This window comes from Pleurodeles waltl, chromosome 2_2, assembly GCF_031143425.1.
Source record: "Pleurodeles waltl isolate 20211129_DDA chromosome 2_2, aPleWal1.hap1.20221129, whole genome shotgun sequence".
NCBI lineage: Eukaryota > Metazoa > Chordata > Amphibia > Caudata > Salamandridae > Pleurodeles > Pleurodeles waltl.
Window position 1 is genome coordinate 996,476,422 of NC_090439.1, and position 22,050 is coordinate 996,498,471.

General features: G+C 44.0%; 1 protein-coding gene across 2 annotated transcripts in view; it reads right to left on the bottom strand.

Moving 5' to 3' along the window:
* Positions 1-22,050, bottom strand: part of WASHC5 (WASH complex subunit 5) — a 326,030-nt gene that overhangs the window by 290,062 nt on the left and 13,918 nt on the right. For both annotated transcript variants that reach the window (XM_069220734.1, XM_069220733.1), the window contains exon 2: positions 570-826. In XM_069220734.1, coding sequence (XP_069076835.1) covers positions 570-755 — 186 coding nt within the window. In that variant the 5' untranslated portion in view covers positions 756-826. The remainder of the gene's footprint in view (positions 1-569; positions 827-22,050) is intronic.

A 22,050-nucleotide genomic window follows, 5' to 3' on the forward strand; every position in this document is an offset into this window, starting at 1 on the left:
AATTTATTGTGGCCTAATAGGGCCATTTTGCACAAAAAGGCTCCTAAAAAATAATTAAGTATAAATAAATGAACTAAATCCAATGTATGTGCAGACTATATTTATAAGTGTTCATTTCCACAGACTGCCGAGAGCTAACACCAGGCTGATTAACAACCAAGTTAGCCACTGTCAAAAGCCAGCTAAAAAGCAGTAGACAATAGCTGACATGGGCTATCCAAACACCCTTTATGTATCTTAATGCTAATATGCTTGCATGTGTATGTTTTGTGTTGTGTGGTGTATGACAACATGAGCTCTGTTGTCTGTAGGCAAGACCCAAAAATATCCCCAAAATGTTCCATTTAAAAATGCTCGGCAGCTCAATTGAGTTGGGGGCGAACTAACGATTTAAAATAATAAAAAAGAATGGCTTGGTAACAGCCACAAAAGATTGCACAATCCTAATTTTGCTTTAAATGTCAACACTTAGAGAAACACAGAACCTTCTTCATATTAGTCATGCTCAACAATTTTTCTTGTCACAGGGTTATGCTACAATTAATGACACAAAGGTATCAGACCATTACCTTGAAGTAACTAAAGTCAAATATGAGATCTCCATATTTCTGTTGTTCTGCTTTATCTTTTAGTCGAAAGACATTTGGAATAAACTCAGACAGCCTGAGAAATTCAGCAATGATTGCATTCCCACGAGAGACGATCCGTAAAATTGCCTGACCACAATGATTGTTCTCCGCCAGGAAATCCACCATTGTGAAGGCAGCTCACTGATCTGTGATCAAGCAGGTAAAGGAGTGAAGTATCTGATATAGTGTGTAAACACCTAGAGATAAAACACATTTAGTAGGTTAGACCATGCCAAAGCTCACAGTTTAGTAAACATAAACTTATTTAAATTGTTTGTCAGATAGCTACTGCCACATTGAGTTTTCTTTTTCAACACTTAAAGTTCTCTTCTCCACTTGCCATTACTCCTAGATCCGTTCTTCAGCCATTCAACAAGTACTGCTCCAGACAACGACAGGAGTGAAATATCCTAGTGTAAACATTGTGTGCAAGCATATATATAGAGGAGATTCACATGCACAGCACCTATATCAGAGCATATGTTACTTGCACATAAGACACTATTTTGCAGTTCCTGACATTTAATATAATTTCTACTTTGCACATTATAGTCACCACCAATATACATTTCACCGTTAATATATTTTGATTCAAGTGGTACATAACTGTACAACCTGACAAACACAAAATATTGTTGCATTATATTGTGCTAGGTTTTAATAACTATAATTTTAGCATTACAGTGGAATTATATATTTTTGAGTGGAGAGGGTGCATAGAGTGGGCAACCGGGCCGCAAGTGAAGGGGGAAGGCCTAGAGACATTTTGGTAAAGTTGAGCTTGTTTAAGGTCAAGGAAAGCATTCTATTACGGGCGCAACAACAGGACACTGTCTCCTTTCAGGGGGCGCACTGCACCCTCTATCAGGACATCGCGCCGGCGATGCTGGCCCGACTGAAGCAGTTCCGCCCTGTGACGGAAGCCTTAAGAGCGAAAAACATAAGGTACGGTTGGACATTTCCCTTTGGTCTGGTTTTCGAACTCCATAACAAGGCTTGCCACTTTACGGCCGTTGACAAGGCAGCGGCTGCATTGGGCCTACAGGCAGAGAGAGCGGGTGGCGACCTCACCGCCACTGGGGACAAGCGCGTAGGGGATGCACCTTCCGCTTCGGCGGAGCAATTGAAACAGCAGAAGAGGGGGAGGAAGACACCCAGGAAGTGACATTATCCAACTGTCTGGCATTTACAATGGTTCCAGCGAGGTCCTGAAGGGGACCTCTGGTGCGGCACCAAGCAGGGGCCATATTGGAGGCTGGGTGGTGGGGAAGGCTCCCACTCGTGGAGGACAGTCCGACTTTGAAGAGCCCGGTATTGACTCATCCGCTGGTGGCCTGATCCAGCGTGACTCCGCTCCTGTTGCATTCGAAGGGATGCGGGGGTGTTCCTCCGTTAATGCTGACTTGGAAATGGTGAATGGACAGGGGAGGAGGAGGAGGCGGTTACGTACCCCGTCCATGCAATGAATAATGTAAGGAGGTTTGCTATTCTGCGTTTTCTTGTTCATGAGTTTGTTTCTCATTTGAGATGGCTTTTTTCTTTAGTCACTGTCCATTATCCCTTTTTGTCGTGAGAGGGCTTTGTGAGGGGCCCGTGGAACGCTTGGGGCGCAGGTGGGAGAGGACGTGGGGAAGGGTGCCGGGAGTCGGTGATGATATGGAGCACTTGGATGAGAACATTTGGGTTACTGCGGTGTAATGTTGAAATTATCATGGAATGTTAAGGGGTTGAACTAACCCAATAAGCGGTTGCAGCTGAGAAAGTACTTTGATGATCATCATTATGATATCGTGGCCTTACAGGAAAAGCATCTTAAGGAGGGGGGGGGATACACCGCTTACGCCACAAACAGTACCCTCAAATATTTTTGGCTTCAGCGCCTATGAAACACTGTGGGGTAGCCCTGTTGTTTCACAGGTCTAGTCACTTCTGGGGAGCGGGATCCAAGCAGGATAAGGAGGGCAGATGATTAATGGTCAAGGGCAGTCTGGGGGGGGAGAAGTTGTATGTTTGCCACTCTTTATGCACCTAACAGTGGACATCCTGGAAGAGCTGGAGGGTTTTGCAGAGGGCGAGATCATTTTATTGGGTGATTTCAATCTGGTGTGGGATCCCGCTCTAAACAAGACACACCCACAGAGATCTCAGACAAGCGCTTTTGCCAGATCAGTGAAGTCCGCCTTCCGCCGCTTAGGGATCTTTGACTCCTGGCATGCCCTCGAACCCACGGAGAGGGATTATACCTTCTTCTCACACTTTCATCGATCCTACTCAAGGATAGATTATATAATTCTGAGTAGGCCGCTGCGGCAGACTCTTCGATCGGTGGCCATCCATCCGATTATTATATCAGACCATGCCCCTGTGGAGGCTTGACGGGAGTGGTCCCTTGCGCGCTACACCACCAGGCGCTGGTATTTCAATAATGTCCTGATCCGTGACTCAGCTTCCCGTAACGATTTGCTGAGAGCTATCAGAGTATTTGTAACATGATAAGGTGGGGGACACCGCCTCCTGCATTCTGTGGGATGAATTAAAGGCGGTCATCAGGGGCACATGCATCTCCCTGGCGTCCGAGCTAAATCGTTTAAAAGCTGAAGACCAGCGCCTCTTGGAAAACAAACTTAAAGCAGCTGAATGGGCCCATAAGCTCTACCCGACCTGGCAGGCCCAGAGGAGGGTGGTCACCATTAAGGGTAAACTGCAATCCATCTATACGAATAGGGCGGAAATAGCACTGTTGAGGCGTCAGAATACTCATTAAGAAAAGGGCAATAAGATACGCACTCCACTGGCGAGACAACTACGAGTCAAACAATCTAAGGATTATATGGGGCAGGTTAATGACGAGCTAGGGGAACATTTCTCTGAGGAGGAGAAGGCACTGGCATTCAGACAGTTCTATGCCCATCTCTATTAATCAGATCAACCGCCTGCCCATACTCAGGAAAGCTATTTACAAAATACCCAGCTTCCACGGGTCTCCACGGAGACAAATGAAGTGCTGGAGGCACCGTTGACAGTAGAAGAGGTCCAAGCGGCTATTGACTCCCTCCCTCTGCTTAGGGCTCTCGGCCCCGACGGGCTTACTGCCCACTTTTACAAGTCCTTTAGTGTGGAGCTGTCAGAACATCTCACTGCACTGTTTTATGTAAGAGGAGAAGGGGTGGTGTCCCCCATTATGGAAGAGACGCTGGTCACACTTATTCCCAAGGTGGGGAGGGACCCTCAGCTATGTGCCTCTTATAGGCCTATTGCCCTCCTTAACCTCTATGCCAAATTATACTCTAAAATTCTGGCGAGGAGACTGGAGGATGTTATGCCAGAGTTGATACATCCCGATCAATCGGGCTTTATCAAGGGCCGCCAAACGCATGAGAATTTGCGGTGTGTCATCCACCTGATGGAAAAGGTATCTAAGAAATGGGTGTCAGCGATTTTGTTGGCGCTCGATGCAGAAAAAGCATTCGACAGGGTGGAGTGGTCATTCCTGGTGGCGACAATGCGGCGTTCCGGATTTGGGGAACAATTTATAACAATGGTAATGAGCAATTACTCTTGTCCCCTGTCCCGCATTCTGGTGAACGGTGTGACCTCTAATTTTTTTTGATCTGTCGCAGGGTACGAGGCAGGGGTGTCCTCTTTCCCTGCTACTCTTTGCACTCAGTGTTGAACCCCTGGCAGTACGAGTAAGGGCATGCCCAGGTTTTCCGGGCATCAAGTTTGGCTCCGACCACCATAAAATCTCCCTGTTTGCGGATGACATTTTACTGTTCATCACTTAACCCCGCACGTCTTTTTTGGCAATTCAGGAAGAGGTGACGCTCTTCGAGCAGGTGTCAGGCTTTAAAGTAAACACGGGGAAATCTTATATTCTCAACCTGATCGTACCCGCCGCTGCAATGGCCCAGATAGCTTCTTTGTCTCCATTTATTTGGGCCAAAAAAGAAATCACATATCTGGGCTTGTCCCTAAGGTGTCCGATCTGTTTCGAGCCAACTAGCCACCCCTACTCAAATCATTGCGAGAAGACTTTAAGAGGTGGTCATTGCTCTGGCTTTCCTGGCTGGGGTGAATCAATAGTACCAAGATGATGGTGCTTCCTCACCTCCTATACCTCTTTCAGAGCCTATCCGTCGACATCCCAACAGAATTTTTTGTGGCAATCTGAGCGATGTTCACTAGGTTTATTTGTCAGGGGTCAAGGGCTAGATTATCCCATAAGGTGCTTATGCGCCCCAAAGAGGAGGGCGGACTGGCACTCCCCGACCACCTCCGGTATTATAGAGCTGCACAACTGCAGGTTCTGGCTGAGTGGTCTCTCCGAGAGTCTGATAAGTTGTGGCTTCATATGGACAGAGCGGTGACAGGAAGGACTTTGGGGGATGTCCCTTGGAGGCCCAGAGGGGCACGACCATAGAACGCATACCTTAGTATCCCCACCGCTACTACCCTTAAGGTGTGGGACAAGAGCTTATGAGATTACATAATTTCCTTCGCCACATACACCCATTCATTTCAACAAGGATTTCCGGGGGAATCACCGGAGCCATTCGATAGATGGGGGGAGGGGGGGTGCTTCTGGATCGCAGATCTCTATCATGGAGACCAGCTGCATACGTTTGCTAACTGTTGCAGGGATTTTTATCTTCCAGCATCCAAACACTTCCATTACACACAGTTAGTGCATTGGGTCACACAGCCTCACATGTTGGTGATGCCACCAGGGATCTTCTCTCAATGGAACGTTTCATGCAGCGGGGGAGTTGTGAGGGGCAGTGTATCTACGCTGTACAACTTATTGGCCTCAGCACAACGGGCGCCGACCCCTCGACACATACCCTTTTGGGAACAGGTGCTGGGCATCTCGGTGGGTGAGGACTAATGGCGACACCTATTTCATGACATATCCAAGCATAATCTCTCGATGGGTGTCAGGGAAGGACACTATAAACTACTCTACTATTGGTACCTCTACCTGGAGAAGCTTAAGAAAATATACCTCCAGGCATCCGACGGGTGTTTAGGCATATTTGGTGGGACTGCCCTGCTATCCGCCCTTATTGGAACAAAATCCTTTCCCACTTAAAAGAGATACTGGGCTAACCCATACCGACTTCTCCAGAGCACATCCTGTTGGGCCTTCAAGCCTCGGAGCTGAAACATCAATCGCAGGGGGATCGCGCCATTCTGTGGTTGGCGTTGGGGGCTGCAAAGACAACTTTAGCGTCTTTCTGGAAGAAAGCGGACCCATCCGGAATAGCCCTGTGGTTCACGAGGTTATGGCGGGGCCTCGCCATGGAGCGTCTAGCTGACAAAATGGACAGCTCATGCAGTGGTTTTGACTTTATCTGGGACCCCTTGGTCAGGTTCCTCTCACAGGGCCTGCTCCTTACAGCATGTAGTCCTCACCTTCAGGCGCTGCATCTTTTCCACGTATAGGAGCCAAATGCAGAGGGTAGTTGAGTGTGATTGGGATTATTCTCTCTGGCTCGGGGAGGGGTCTCTCAGTCCAATGGCCTCTTAATTAGCTTCAGAAACATAAAAGGGATAGGACACTTGTTGTGTTGTAAGGATTTGTTCTGTATTTGTTTTCAGGTAACGTAAGCTAATACCTTTGTTCATCATTTGCAGGGTGAAAGCGATGTCTTAAGCATGTGTATCTCTCTGATATTTGTTAAACTTGCCTTGGGTTGGGAGGGACAGGGAGAAGGCATAGAAGATGGTGGGAAGCCTGAAGTATTATGTATATGGGCATGTTCACTTTATTGTACTGAAATATCAATAAAAACTATTTCACACAAAAAAAAACATTTTGTTTGATTAAATAGACTAAACGTTTGCTTCATGTATATAAACAATCAAGCCCACACATAGGGTACACATGATCCATGACTTGCCTCTTAGTTTACTAATAGGATTGCTATCAGGGCAAGATTGTTTCTCAGTTTATGTTCAAACACTCACTTTTAATAAATATATTACTAAAGCATCATGTGGTAGCACACTGTCATTTGCAGACAATGAATTTCAAAAAAATGTCTAAAGACCTACCCACTTACTTGCAGCTTTACTGATAAAACCATATAATGTATTAACAATCTGTGAAAATTGGGCTTCAGAAAACATATTTATTCTTTGCACATGAACAAGTAAAGTAGTCTGATTGGAAAATGTTTTTCATCACACAGAAGTACAAAAAAATTAGCTTTCACAACTACTGAAATATATTTCTAAATGTTTGTACAGTTGACTTCATTATTTAAATGTTGTTGTGTTACGAAAAACTTGAAATCCTACAGAGTTTTATTTCACATTCCTTGTACAGCAGGTCAAACAGTTCACCTTACAAAATCCTAGAACTCTGCAGTCAAGAAGAAAATAAGTTGTAAGACAAACTGACTTTTGACCTCTATCTCTGAACACAGAACAAATGTGATAAGACAAGAACACGATTTAAATGCATCTTTAATGCTCCTTCACTTTCAGACTGAACAAAACACATATTCTTTGTCAATTGCCAATGAGGGGCAAGTAGGTCCTAAAAATAGCTTGACTTGATAAAATATGACTGGCCAGGTGGGTGATTTTTCCAGGTTCCTCATTCACAAAACCACAACTGCATACAAGGCCATTTCCTTCATTTCCCAGTGTTTTTGTTTTTAGTTTATCATTACTTTAGTGTTAACTTTGTATTTAACTCCTGATGTGATGGCAAGACTTTCTACCAGCTCTTTGTGCTGCTTTTGATGTGAGCACAGGGTACATTCCAGCTTCAGCTTTATCAGTTTGTAATATCTCAGTATTATTATAATGTGGTTCCAAATATTTACAGGTTTCTCCTTTAAGGTTCTGTGTTTCTAGGTTCCTTTGTAGAACATGTATTAATAAAGATTCTTAGAGTGTTGGGGAGGTTTGCCAATAAATGGAAGCTCTTCAAGAAATGAACAATGGCATTACACACCTACCTTGTGGTGTTTTTGTACCTATCATATGTGGCGATGAGCGGCTGGTCACCACAGATAACACATTCCACAGGGTATCTGGTTCTTCGGCAGTTTGGCTCATATGCCATTCACCAGTCAGTTGGCAAACATCACCGGCGTTGTTAAACAGGATGAGCTTTCTATCAATGTCAGAAAGGTTTTCACAGACATGAACAAGTGAAAATAGGTTTTTTGTACTCATCCTCCCCTCTGAAACTCTTACCCGCGCACTGCAGGGAAAGAGGGCCTAAATGTAGATGCATATGGACAATAAGCCCTATCTCCTGTTGAACTTGTAGAAGAACCAGCCCGCCATCTTAAAGCTCTGGGCATACTTACGTTTGGAAATAAAGGCGCAGGGTTTAATATGGTGTACTGTTCATAGAATGCTATTCCGTAGCTACCTCATTCCCCCCCCTAGTTACAGCATCAAAAGAGGCCATCTTAGGAAGTTTGGAAAGTTATATCGTACACTGCACAGCAGCCATTTTCCAACTTTAGGATAACAACAAAGTGGTTGTTTACACGCAGATTGCTAGTTTGACGGCTGTTTTTAATCCAATGGAAACCAGAAGAATAGTGACAACGAACTACTATGGGCCAAAGTGGTATTTCTTTTAATTCAATAAATATTGTTCATTGAAGGATGGCCTGTTATTGCTTCTTTCAACGCAAACATATAAATCGTTTACTGGGAATTCAGTGCGACAAGGACACCTTGTTTCTATCCTTCATTATGCAGTTGATACTGAAGGTACAATTACACCCATAATTTCTGCTGCAGTGTTTATACAAAATATTTTTTCTAATACTTAATTTAATAACAAATATATATATATGGCAGAGTGTTTAAACTCCATTACTGCTGGAAACAGGTGCTGCTAGCAAAGGTCAAAAAGTGTTTATTTAACTTATGTGTATCTCAGGGTCCAAAGTTTTTGTTGCTTCTACATTGGATACATAATGCAGTTTGTAAGTCCACCACCACTTTCCTTAAAAACGCCAGGAGACCCCGCCCATACCTTGAAGGCAGTGGTATGATGCACTGGAAACCTATTTAGGTGCAATCAGAGCGTCAAGATATAGGCCAGAATGGAACAAATTTTTACTTTTTCGTTCCCTAGGATTTGAATGAAGGGCCACACGCAAGCATCTTACTGATATCAAAATAGTTCAGGGTGAAGAACTTGATGAATTACAGAAGATAGTAAAAAAACTTGTAAACAGATTTAATGAACCACCTAGCCTGGTAGTGTTAAGGCACAAATGTTTTAAGAGAGAGCAGAATGGAATGAAGATGTTGACATATTTATCTGTGCTTCATAAACTTATCACAGAGTGCCAATTCGAAACTTTCACAGAACTACTGATTTGTGATCAATTTATTTGTCACTGTATAGATATACCAATTAAACAGAAACTGCTCTCTATGGGCAATCCTTTGTTTGCTGAATCGATCCGTGTAGCGAAAAGTATAGAAACTTCTGTTAACCCCATAGCTGCTGGGCCTTTTCCCCCCCAGTGCTGAGCCCTTTTTTGGCTATTTGGGGTAGTTCGCTCTTAGGGCTTCATAACTTTGTGTCCACATAAGCTAACCACGCCAAATTTGCGTCCTTTTTTCCAACATCCTAGGGATTCTAATGGTACCCAGAGTTGGTGGTTTCCCCTGGAGGAGACCAAGAAAATAGCCAAAATACAGTGAAAATTTAGTTTTTTTACAAAAAAATGGGAAAAAAGGGCTGCCGAAGAAGGCTTGTGGTTTTTTCCCTGAAAATGCCATCAACAAAGGTTTTCTTGTGCTGAAATCACTATCTTCCCACCTTTCAGGAACGGGCAGACTTGAATCAGAAAACCACATTTTTCAACACAAATTTGGCATTGTACTAGGACATACCCCATTTTTACTATATTTGGTGCTTTCAGCCTCCTTCCAGTTAGTGACAGGAATGGGTGTGAAACCAATGCTGGATCCCGGAATGCTAAACATTTCTGAAAACTAGACAAAATTCTGAATTCAGCAAGGGGTCATTTGTGTAGATCCTACAAGGTTTTCCTACAGAAAATAACAGCTGAAATAAAAAAATATTGAAATTGAGCTGAAAACAACAGCCATTTTTCTTTATGTTTTACTCTTTAACTTTTTCCTGCGATGTCAGATTTCTGAAAGCAATATACCGTTTTGTCTGCTGGACTCTTCTGGTTGCGGGGATATAAAGGGCTTGTAGGTTCATCAAGAACCCTAGGTACCCAGAGCCAATAAATGAGCTGCACTCTGCAGTTGGTTTTCATTCTATGCTGGGTATACAGCAATTCATTTGCTGAAATATGAAGAGTGAAAAAGAGGTATCAAGAAAACCTTTGTATTTCCAAAATGGGATCAAGATAAGGTTTTGAGGAGCAGTGGTTATTTGCACATCGCTGAATTCCGAGGTGCCCATACTAGCATGTGAATTGCAGGGCATTTCTCAAATAGACGTCTTTTTTACACACTCTCTTATATTTGGAAGGAAAAAATTTAGAGAAAGATAAGGGGCAATAACACTTGTTTTGCTATTCTATGTTCCCCCAAGTCTCCCGATAAAAATTATACCTCACTTGTGTGGGTAGGCCTAGTGCCCGTGACAGGAAATGCCCCAAAACACAACATGGACACATCCTATTTTTTTTATAGAAAACACAGCTGTTTTTTCCAAAGTGCCTACCTGTAGATTTTGGCCTCTAGCTCAGCCGGCACATAGGGAAACCTACCAAACCTGTGCATTTCTGAAAACTAGAGACCTAGGGGAATCCACGGAGGGGTGACTTGCGGGGCTCGGACCAGGTTCTGTTACCCAGAATCCTTTGCAAACCTCAAAAAGTGGCTAAAAAAACAAGTTTTCCTAACATTTCGGAGACAGAAAGTTCTGGAATCTGAGAGGAGCCTCAAATTTCCTTCCACCTAGCGTTCCCCCAAGTCTCCCGATAAAAATTATACCTCACTTGTGTGGGTAGGCCTAGCGCCCGCGACAGGAAACGCCCCAAAGCGCAACGTGGACCCATCCAAATTTTTGGAAGAAAACAGAGGTGTTTTTTGCGAAGTGCCTACCTGTAGATTTTGGCCTCTAGCTCAGCCGGCACCTAGGGAAACCTACCAAACCTGTGCATTTCTGAAAACTAGAGACCTAGAGGAATCCAAGGAGGGGGACTTGCGGGGCTCGGACCAGGTTCTGTTACCCAGAATCCTTTGCAAACCTCAAAATTTGGCAAAAAAAAATATGTTCCTCACATTTCTGTGGCAGAAAGTTCTGGAATCTGAGAGGAGCCACAAATTTCCTTCCACCCGGCGTTCCCCCAAGTCTCCCGATAAAAATGATACCTCATTGTGTGGGTAGGCCTAGCGCCTGCGACAGGAAACGCCCCAAAGTGCAACGTGGACCCATCCAAATTTTTGGAAGAAAACAGAGGTGTTTTTTGCGAAGTGCCTACCTGTAGATTTTGGCCTCTAGCTCAGCCGGCAACTAGGGAAACCTACCAAACCTGTGCATTTCTGAAAACTAGAGACCTAGGGGAATCCAAGGAGGGGTGACTTGCGGGGCTCAGACCAGGTTCTGTTACCCAGAATCCTTTGCAAACCTCAAAAAGTGGCTAAAAAAACAAGTTTTCCTCACATTTCGGTGACAGAAAGTTCTGGAATCTGAGAGGAGCCACAAATTTCCTTCCACCCAGCGTTCCCCCAAGTCTCCCGATAAAAATGATACCTCACTTGTGTGGGTAGGCCTAGCGCCCGCGACAGGAAATGCCCCAAAACACAACGTGGACACATCACATTTTTTCATAGAAAACAGTGCCTACCTGTGGATTTTGGCCTCTAGCTCAGCCGGCACCTGGGGAAACCTAGCAAACCAGCACATTTTTGAAAACTAGAAACCCAGGGGAATCCAAGATGAGGTGACTTGTGGGGCTCGGACCAGGTTCTGTTACCCAGAATCCTTTGCAAACCTCAAAATGTGGTTAAAATAACAAGTTTTCCTCACATTTCGGTGACAGAAAGTTCTGGAATCTGAGAGGAGCCACAAATTTCCTTCCACCCAGCGTTCCCCCAAGTCTCCCGATAAATATGATACCTCACTTGTGTGGTTAGGCCTGGTGCCTGCGACAGGAATAGATCACACAACGGTCAATGTTGGTCCTTACGTGAGGCAGCTGTTGACCCTGGGGTGATCCATTCCTGACACAGGCACTAGGTGTAGGCACTCAAGTGGGGTAGTGTTTTTATCAGGACAGGTGAGGAGTCACTGGGTGGTAGGAATGTTGTGGATCCCAGCATATTCCTGTAGTTTGTGTGACAGAAATGCGAGAAAAATTGAGTTTTTTTTCAACATTTCAGCTTTGCAGGGTATTCTGGGTAAGAAAACTTTGGGGAATCCACACAAGTCACACCTCTGTTGACTCCCCCGAATGTCTAGTTTCCAGAAATGTTTGGGTTTAGTGTGTTTCTCTATATGGCCGCCGAATCCAGGACCAAAAACACAGGTGCCTGCCTTACAAAACCAGTTTGTTTTGCCATAGACAATTTTGATGTCTCCACAATATGATTTGGGTGGTGGAATTTGGGGCTGAACTAAATTGGGGAGCTCCCAAGAGAGCACTCTCTCTCTGCTTGCCGCCGCCTTCACCTGCTCTCTGGGTTGGCCTAACCCACTATTACCCAGTTGCACGAACAGCTTGCGAAGGGACAGCAGGACTGTCCTCATCACCTCCCTCATAATGTACTGGAAGAGGAGTTATCGAATGGGACTCCTCTGACTGAAAAATCACTCCCAGAGTCTGCGCCATTGTCCTATCCCTCAGATGCTGTCTCAGTATCTGATGTCTCAGTCTCTGATCCTATGTCAGAGCGGTCCTCTATAACCCGAGTGCAGGCAGCAGTCATCCATCAAGATGCCATCTCTGCTATTGGCTAAACTGTCGCTCTAAAACACTAGCCTACGTAGACAGTCACAAAATCGATGGTGTGTGTGAGATACGTGGAACAGTAGAGGCCACCTTACCTGCGCTTCTTCCCTCAATCAGCACGTATTTTCAAGACACTCAAAAAACACCTTGTCACATACCATTCGTCACAGTCTTTAGCACCTCCTGCGCCCAGTCCAACAATCATTATTGGTGCTCCCACTCCCTCCTCCTCGGATTCCCTCATTACCACCCAGCAAAAGTGCCCTTCATCTCTCCATAGACTTTACTAATGTACTCAGCTATTTACATAAAATACAGATTTGCTCTTTGCAGTAGGCATATAAACCTTCTGCGCTTCTTTATGGCACTAAAACTGCCACTAGACAAGTCGGACCCTTTTCCCCCCAGGGAAACCACACACATATTGACAAAAGTGATATATATATGACAACCAACTACCTGAAACTCAACTCAAGCAAAACCGAAATAATCCTCTTTGGCCCACACAAAAACACCTGGGACCCCTCATGGTGGCCCACCACACTAGGCCCTGCACCCACCCCCGCCAACCACGCACGCAACCTCAGCATCATCCTAGACTCCTCCCTCTCGATGACCCAACAAATCAACGCTCTTACCTCCTCATGCTTCAACACACTCCGTATACTGAAAAACATTCAAATGGATCCCCACAGACACCAGAAAAACTGTCACTCACGCACTCATCAGCAGCAGGCTTGATTACGGAAACGCCCTCTACGCCGGCACCACTCTAAAACTCAAGCGCAAACTACACGCATCCAGAACTCAGCAGCACGACTCATCCTCGACCTCCGCCGACACAAACACATCTCTCCACACCTCAAATCCCTCCACTGGCTCCCCATTGACAAAAGGATCACCTTCAAGATCCTCATCCTCGCACACAAATCACTCCACAACACAGGCCCTGCCTACCTCAACGAGAGTCACCTTCCACACCCCCACATGAAACGTCCGCTCAGCTGACCTCTCTCTCACCTCTGTCCCCCGCATCAAACACACCACCACCGGGGGCAGATCCTTCTCCTACCTTGCACCTAAAACCTGGAACGCCCTCACAACCCACCTTCGCAAGACCCAAAACCTACTTCTTTTCAGGAAGGGCCTCAAAACCTGGCTTTTCGAACAGTGAACCTCCCAGCCCCTTTCCCTCCCCCCGTCCCCCCCCCCCCCCAGAGTCTTGAGACCCTCACAGGTGAGTAGCGCGCTTTATAAATCTCTTTGATATAGATCTACCTCTATATATATATATATATATATCTACATAGATATATCTATAGATATATCCATGTACCTAGATATATCTATCTACATAGATATATATAGATCTATATATATATATATATATATTTTTAGTTGTTGTATGGTTTCCTTGGGGGGCAAAATGGCCCCCAGGGAAACCCTACAACATCTAAAAAAAAATATTGCCCCCACAGGGGGTCACCCTGCCCACGGGCAACCCATGGGGGCACCTACCTTTTTTTTTTTTTTTTTTTTATTTATGCCGGGGGGGTGGGGGGCAGCCCGTTTTCCGGGGGGCCGCCCCCCCCCCCCCCCAAAGTGAAATCCCTGGTGTCTAGTGGTGTTTCCTGGCCCCCGATCGCAGCTGTGCTGCGATCCGGGGCCAGAAACAGTTTCAGAAGGCCTTGTAAGAAAGGGGAGAGTCTCCCCTTTCTTACGAGGCCTTTTCAAAGTGTTTCCTGGCCCCCCGATCGCAGCTGTGCGACCGGGGCCAGGAAACACTTTCAGGAAGGCCTCGTAAGAAAGGGGAGTGTCTCCCCTTTCTTATGAGGCCTTCCTGAAAGTGTTTCCTGGCCCCCGAAAACGGCCTTTTCCACGTTCGGGAAGGCCTCGTAAGAAAGGAGAGAGTCTCCCCTTTCTTACGAGGCCTTCCTGAAAGTGTTTCCTGGCCCCCTATCGCAGCACAGCACCAGAAACAGTTTCAGAAGGCTTCGTAAGAAAGGGGAGAGTCTCCCCTTTCTTACGAGGCCTTCTGAAAGTGTTTCCTGGCCCCAGTCGCAGCTGTGCTGCGATCGGGGGCCAGGAAACACTTTCAGGTTTCCTGGCTCCCCCGATCGCAGCACAGCTGCGATCGGGGGGCCAGGAAACACTTTCAGGAAGGCTTTGTAAGAAAGGGGAGACTGATGGGGAAAACACTTTTGAAACGTCAGCGCCTCGCGGCGCGCTGACGTCACAAAGGGGCGGGTGGGGGGCGGGGGGATACACGGAAGCTTCCGTGTCTCCCGGGGGAAGTTTAAAAAAAAAAAAAAATCCTCTGGTGCGACGCACCCGAGGATTTATTAATACCCTTCCTGGTGTCGGCCACTGGTCGTGACCCGCACCATGGAGGGTGTGTGGGCGTCGGCCAGTGGCCGACGCCCGCACCAAAGAGGTTAAAGCTGCAAAACAACTGGATGACAAAAAACATGAACAGGTCAATATTGTTAAGTCCAAAGAGGGCAATGGAAACAAAGTTACTACCTCAAAGCCTCCTCTGAATAATTCTAGTCAATATATTTCAAACAATCTAACCTTTGTTTTAATTGTGAAAATTCTACCCATGTAAAAGTAGGCAAGTCGTGTCCAGCTAAAGATGTTCAATGTCGAATCTGTATGAAAATAGGTAATTTAGCTAAGGTATGCCAGAGTAAGAAACGTAAGACTACCAATGTCACAGCAGTATGTGCAAGAATGAAAGTGGATGATATGATTAATGAAGTACAAGATATGGTTCTTGTTGTAAGTGAAAATGAATGAAGATTCATGGAGATCCCAAGCAGTGCGTTAATACGTAGGAGACAAAGTATTACGATTATTAGTAGATTCTGGTGGCAGGATCACCAGGGTTACACAAGAATTATTTCTACAGAAGTGGGGTCAACATAAATTGACGCCACCGGATAGATCTCCTGTACCTTACAAAGGATGAAAAACTGAATTGCAAGGATATTTTGACTTTTAAAAAGGAGGAGGATCTGTGTGGAGGTTAAGGGTCTAAACATATTGGGGTGGTTTCACCAAGGCCTGTTTGGCAAGATTTTACACCCAGGAGCCAGTGAACAGGTTGCTGTAGTATGTGACAGCAATACAATCTGAGATTTGTTAAACCAGTTTCCAATGGTATTTTCAGGTGCATTTGGTGCAATAAAAGGGTTCAAACACAAAATTAAAACCAACAACAATGCCATACCACTTAAGCACAGATAGAGAGGGGTGCCTTTCCACGTCAGAGATGCCACTGAAGACGTTAGGTCAGTCATTTACAAAAGGAAGAAAGACTGCGGTGATACTGTTGGATCTATCTGCAGTGTACCATGCAGTCAGTCATTCAGTGTTAATAGATTGACTCAAGGCCATGGGTATTGAAGGATATGCCTTCAAGCTGTTAAGTTAATTTCTTTCAGATAGAGAACAATTTGTCTCACTTGGTGAATTTACATCAGATCCTTTCTCACTGCTGTGCGGGGTTCCACAGGGCTCTTCCTTGAGTCCCACCCTTTTCAATATTTTTGTTGTTCCCCTGGTCAAGCTGATTTGCTCCTTCAGTTTCTCCACAATCTCATATGTGGGTGACATACAAATTGAGGTGTCAATCTCAACTGATGTGGACACTGAAAAACATTCCAAAAACTGTATGAACGTAGTGGTTATCTGGATGAGAGACAACTGTCTTAAATTAAATTCAGAGAAAATAGAGTTCCTTCTGTTTGGGTATGGCACATCCTTTTGGGATGTGTCCCAGTGGTCTGAACGTCATCTGGGTCCTCTCCCAGCGTTGGTTCCCAAAGTCAGGAACTTGGGAGTTATCTTCAATGCTAAATTAACTTTCTTTGATCAGGCAAATACGCTCATTTCATCTTGTTCCTTTCTCTTCAAATCCTTGAGGAAGATTCTCCCTTTTATACCTTTTGATCTACAGCAATGGGTAATCATTGCCCTGGTGCTTTATAGGTTGGGTTATTGTAATTCCCTTTATATGGGCATCCAACAACAACCTTTGAATAAGCTGCAAATCAAACAATGTACAGCAGAGCAGCCTGCCTTATGGCTAAAATTCCTAAGTTCAAGTCTATGTCACATGTACTGTCAGACATACATTTGCTTCCTATCAGGAACTGAGTAGTTTTTAAGGCCTTATGCATGGCCCACAAAGCCCTTCATGATACAGGCCCTGTGTAGCTTAGGAAGAAATTCAGATTGTATAGACCAAGGAGGTTTCTCTGCTCAGCCACCTCAAGTACAGCTGAATTACCCAAAACATTCAAGGCCTCTTGGAGTGACAAACGCTTTGTTTATTCAACATGTAAACTATGAAATAGAATGCCTCAGAACCTAAGAGCCCAGTCCAATTCTACTCATTTTAGAAAGCAGCTTAAAACCTTGCTTTTTCCGGCCACATTGTTTGACGAGCGTCGATACAGTGGTACTTCTAACCAGACATCACTGCCAAGACGCCTTTGGGCATTCGTGCATGTTCGACAGGAATTAACATTAACATCTTGAAAGAGACCTGGAATGGGTAATACAACAAAGGCACCATTGAACCAGTTGAGGGCTCACTGTGGCTTTCCCCTTCAGTGGTAGCTAGAAAATAAATGGTGAACTACGAGTGGGTGTAGATCCTACAGCGCTCAATAGAGAGATTTTGGTTGATGTCCATCCCCTTCCTAAAATCAATAAAATTATGTTAACCATTTGAGGTGCAAAATATTTTACAAAACTTGACCTTGCATGAGCATGTAGAGTTGGAACCTGAATCTCATCACTTGACTGCATTTGTATTCCCATGGGGGACTTATCAGTATTGCTGTATGCTGCTTGGCCTTGTGTCTGTGGCTGCGGTGTTTCAGAGAGTGATGACCACCAAGTTTAAAGGTATAACTAATGTATCTATTTTTCCAGATGATGTACTAATATATACTTAGGAACGTAGTGAACATAACATCATTCACAGAAAAGTCCTCCCTGTTTTTGATAATGTAGGTGTGGTCCTAAAAAGGGATAAATGTGAATTCTTGAAAGAGTCAGTAGAATATCTGGGACATGTAATAGCTTGTGACAAAGTTCGACGAAAACAGGTTGGACTGATGCAATTGAAAATGAACCACCTCCTACAGACAAAACTGGTGTCAAATCATTCCTTGTTAGACCTGGCATCCTTGGCATGGTTTCCCCTGTCTTTTTGCCTCTGCTTCCTGTATTTTTGACTGTGTGCTGGACTTCATTTTCGCTGGTTTTGGTACTCTGGGAACTTTACCACTGCTGACCAGTGCTAAAGTGCAAGTGCTCTCTGTGTAAACTGTATGTGTAATTGGCATTCCCATGATTGGCATATTCGATTTGCTAGTAAGTCCCTAGTAAAGTGCACTAGATGTGCCCAGGGCATGTAAATCAAATGCTACTAATGGGCCTGCAGCACGGATTGTGCCACCCACATTAGTAGCCCTATATACATGGCTCAGACCTGCCACTGTTGTGTCTGTGTGCAGTTTTAAACTGGCAAATTCAACCTGGCAAGTGTACCAACTTGTCAGGCCCAAACCTTCCCTTTTTGTACATGTAAGGCACCTCTAAGTTGGGCCCTAGGTAGCCCCATGGACAAGGTGCAGTATATATTAAAGGTAACATGTACGGATGTGTTTTACATGTCCTGACAGTGAAATAGTGTCATATTTGATTTTCACTGTTGCAAGGCCTATCTCTCTCATAGGTTAACATGGGGACTGCCTTTACATATCTTTTAAGTGCAGTTTCCCATTGGGAGCAGATAGAGATATGCAGTTTGGGGTCTCCAAACTTAATTTAAAAATTACATCTTTTGGTAAAGTTGGTTCTTAGATTGTCAGTTTAAAAATGCCACAAAGTAGGCATTTTATTGCTTAACCATTCTGTGCCTCTGCCTCTGCCTGCCTGTGGAATACACATCTGGGTCAGACTGACAGTTGGGCTGTTTGTGAATTCCCTCTAGACAAAGATACAAAGGGAGCCGAGGAGTGGACTACATATCCTGATGATTCTCCTGGGCTTGAGTGGGGAGGGAGGAGCCAACACTTACACCTGAAAGGGCTGTGCCTGTTCTCACACAATGCAGTCTCCAACCACCTGGTATGTGTCTGGAGCCAGGCGGCCTAGACAAGGCAGGATCTTATGAACAATAGAGACCTTCCTTTAAAGCTTTCCTACTTCAAAGGCAGAACTGGGTATAGGGAGGGGACATAAAACCCAGGACTTTTAGATTACTTCTGGATCAAGAGGAAATTCTGCCAAGGAGAAGAGCTGAAGAGCTGGAAGAGGAGTATTGCCTCTTTGTCTACGAGTGTACTTTACTGGATTGGCCTGCAGTTGCTGCTTCTGTCTTTGAGAGGACAAAGACTGAACTTTGCTGTGTTTTCCTGCTTGTGAAGTGGCTCCAAGGGCTTGGACTGAGCTTGCAACCCGTTCTGAAGTCTCAGGGCCATCAAAGACTTTCTCTGCAAGCACCTGGACTTTCTTGCTGAGGCTCCTACCCTGCCAAGGGGTGCCTAATCCAGTCCCTGGGCCCTTGAAAGGAGAAGCTCGTGGAACTAAGACTGAAATCCATGCACAGGAGGCATGGGGGAGACAAATTGATGCAGCACCAGCTTTGCGGCTGCAAAATCGAAGCACCACCTGCAATGGATTGGAGCAGATTTTTTAGATTAGAGTGGGGCAGATTTCGTTGGATTAAAGTGCGGCAGATTGGAGTGGGGCAGACTGTTTTGGATTTGCGTGGGCAGTTTGGAATGGGGCAATGAGGCAAATTGTTTTAGATTGGAGTGGGGTATATTATTTTGTATTGGGACAGATTGTTATAGATTGGAGTTTGGCATTTAGGATTAAAGGGGGCAGATTGGAGTGGGTGGGTTGGGAGTATTGAGGAGCAGTGGTTTGGGATGGAGTGGGGTGGACTGGATTGGAGTGTGGTAGATTGGACTGAAGTGGGGCGCATTGGGGCATACTGCACAATTATGTGTTAAACTATAATTTTGAAAATTACACATAAGAAAGAAATAAGGTCACTTTGCAATATTTAGAACAATAGTCATCTTTTGAGAACAGCACCCACAACAAAAACAAAATATGAGTGCAAAGTGAGATAAGACGACTTGGCAAAAAATAACAATTGTTAACTATAGAAATACAACTTTTAAATTTTGCCTTGCTGGATACGCTAAGCATGCTCCACTTTAAAAAGGTATTTTACAGCTATGTTGTTTTCACCTCTGTGAACTCACTAGTGAGTAGCAAACAACACTCAGCATAATAAAGGGTTTCCGTTAAAAATACAAGATTTCGAAGCATTTAGCAATAGCCCTACTTAAGGGATTGTACTTCAGTATGTGACTGCCCTTCCAATGCTACTTTTTCAGTGGAAATATTTAGCTAAACAGAGTATCCACAATAGATGCCACATGAAAGAGCACAAATGCAACTGGGCAAGAAAACAAGCAGTGGAAATAGCAATACTTCGGGCTTTTTAAATCTGCAAAGATGTTCACAAGCTTCAATAATGCATAGAAGACATAGCATATTGATAACATTAGCAGATGCTTATGTCTTGACTGCCTGACTAAAGTCCCTAGAGAGTGAAGGTAGCATGGGAGGTCAACTTTCTCTTTTATATTTAGCCCCCACAGATGTATTCAATCCTCTTAAATCAATGCACAATCTAACTTCTGTAGAAGCACTGTGCGCCACAATTACTGGCAAGAACCAATCTGAACCTTCTACTTCCTCAATAATCCCTTCCTTCTTTAACCTATCAAACTCTTTGAACATGGCTTGCCTAGCTGCAATGGGAATTCCTTGCACTTTAGATGTAAAAGGACTGGCAGCTTTGTTCAGTGCAATTTGTGCACAAATACTGATAGACACCCTAATCTATCACAAAACATATCTTGAAAATCTTGATGTATCCTTGTTATAAATTTATTTTGCTCTTTCCAATGAACAGTGTTAGACGGAATATATCTCCAAAAATAATGGGAAGGACACTATTTGGGTCAAATATTAGTCCCATATCTCTTTGATGAAACCAGCTGATAATTCTACCACCTTTGCAAGACACTTAAAACTTCCCTACAGTGAGCCTATTCTTATGTTCCAATTCCCATTGAAAGTAGCCAGTATGTTTTATTGGTTACCTGCCATATAATAAGGGACTAAGGTCTGGTTTATATAATTTAACTTTATCTTTTAAATTCTGTTCATAAAAATCTTTGAGCTCAAAAGAAATATTTTCACTAGACTAAAACATTCTCACATCAATCCTAATTACTTTTACTACATATGTAGGTTCATTATTGCTTTGATGTTTTATCTGTAGCACAATCTTACCAAACTGCAGGCTATACTCATTGTCACCATCATCTACTTTCACTTTCTTCTTCTTTTGTGATCTACAATTCTTCCAATAATGGTCTTTCTCCCACATCTTTTACATGTGACATTCCAAGCAGGACAGTTCTTATCTTCAGCCATGTGCCCAGCATTGTCACATCGGTAACATTTGCCTGAGAATTGTTTTTATTAGAAATAAAAGTTTCAATTTGTGTGCAATATTTTGAACTTCCTGTTGAGACTTCCAATTGATATCACTGGCGGTGGTATTCTTACCATTATATTTTTATTAACATCAACATGAGCCGACAAGTGCTAAATTTGTTTTACACTATGTATGGCCTCCTCCAAATTTGGATCATCTTTCTGACAGACTTCATCCATAATTTTCTCTGTGTTACAGCCTTGTATAAATTGAGCTGTAATGCGTTCTTGAGAACATGCAAACTTGCATGTAGAAGCCAATTTAGTTCTCCACATATTCTTGATTTCTTTGTACCCCCTTTCTAAAGTGCCAACATTCAAGAATAGTCCTACTCTTAGGCAGATAATGCTTGTGTAACTTCTTTACGCATACCTCAAATACATTTAGACACACAGTTTCCTCAACATTTAACTCAGGTATAAGCTTAAAAATCTCTGGAATCTAGACAATGAAGAAGCAAAGAGGTTTTCCTCTCTGCATTCAAAGATGTGCCACACACTCTGATGTAATGACTGAAATTTTCTTCCCACTTTGCCGACGTAATGGTTTGCTCCCCAGGGATAGACAAAAAAAAAATGCTAAAGAGACAAATGTTGCAATGGCAAGATATGAATTTTACACGCAACACCAACAAGTTGGAGAATCGATTGATGAATTTGTGTCAAGGTTGAGAAAGTTGTCAGTAAAGTGGCAATTTGATTGTACTGGTGATGGAGTTAATAAGGGATCAGCTCATTGTGCAATGTAAAAGTAGAAAAATATAAGAGCATTTGTGGGCGGCAAAAAATCAGTTGTTGAAAGATGCTAATAGAATGGCAAAAGTTTTTGAGGAGTCGGAATTTTGTGTGAGAGAAATTAACAAACATGCAGATATCAGTTCGGGTGAGAAAGAAGA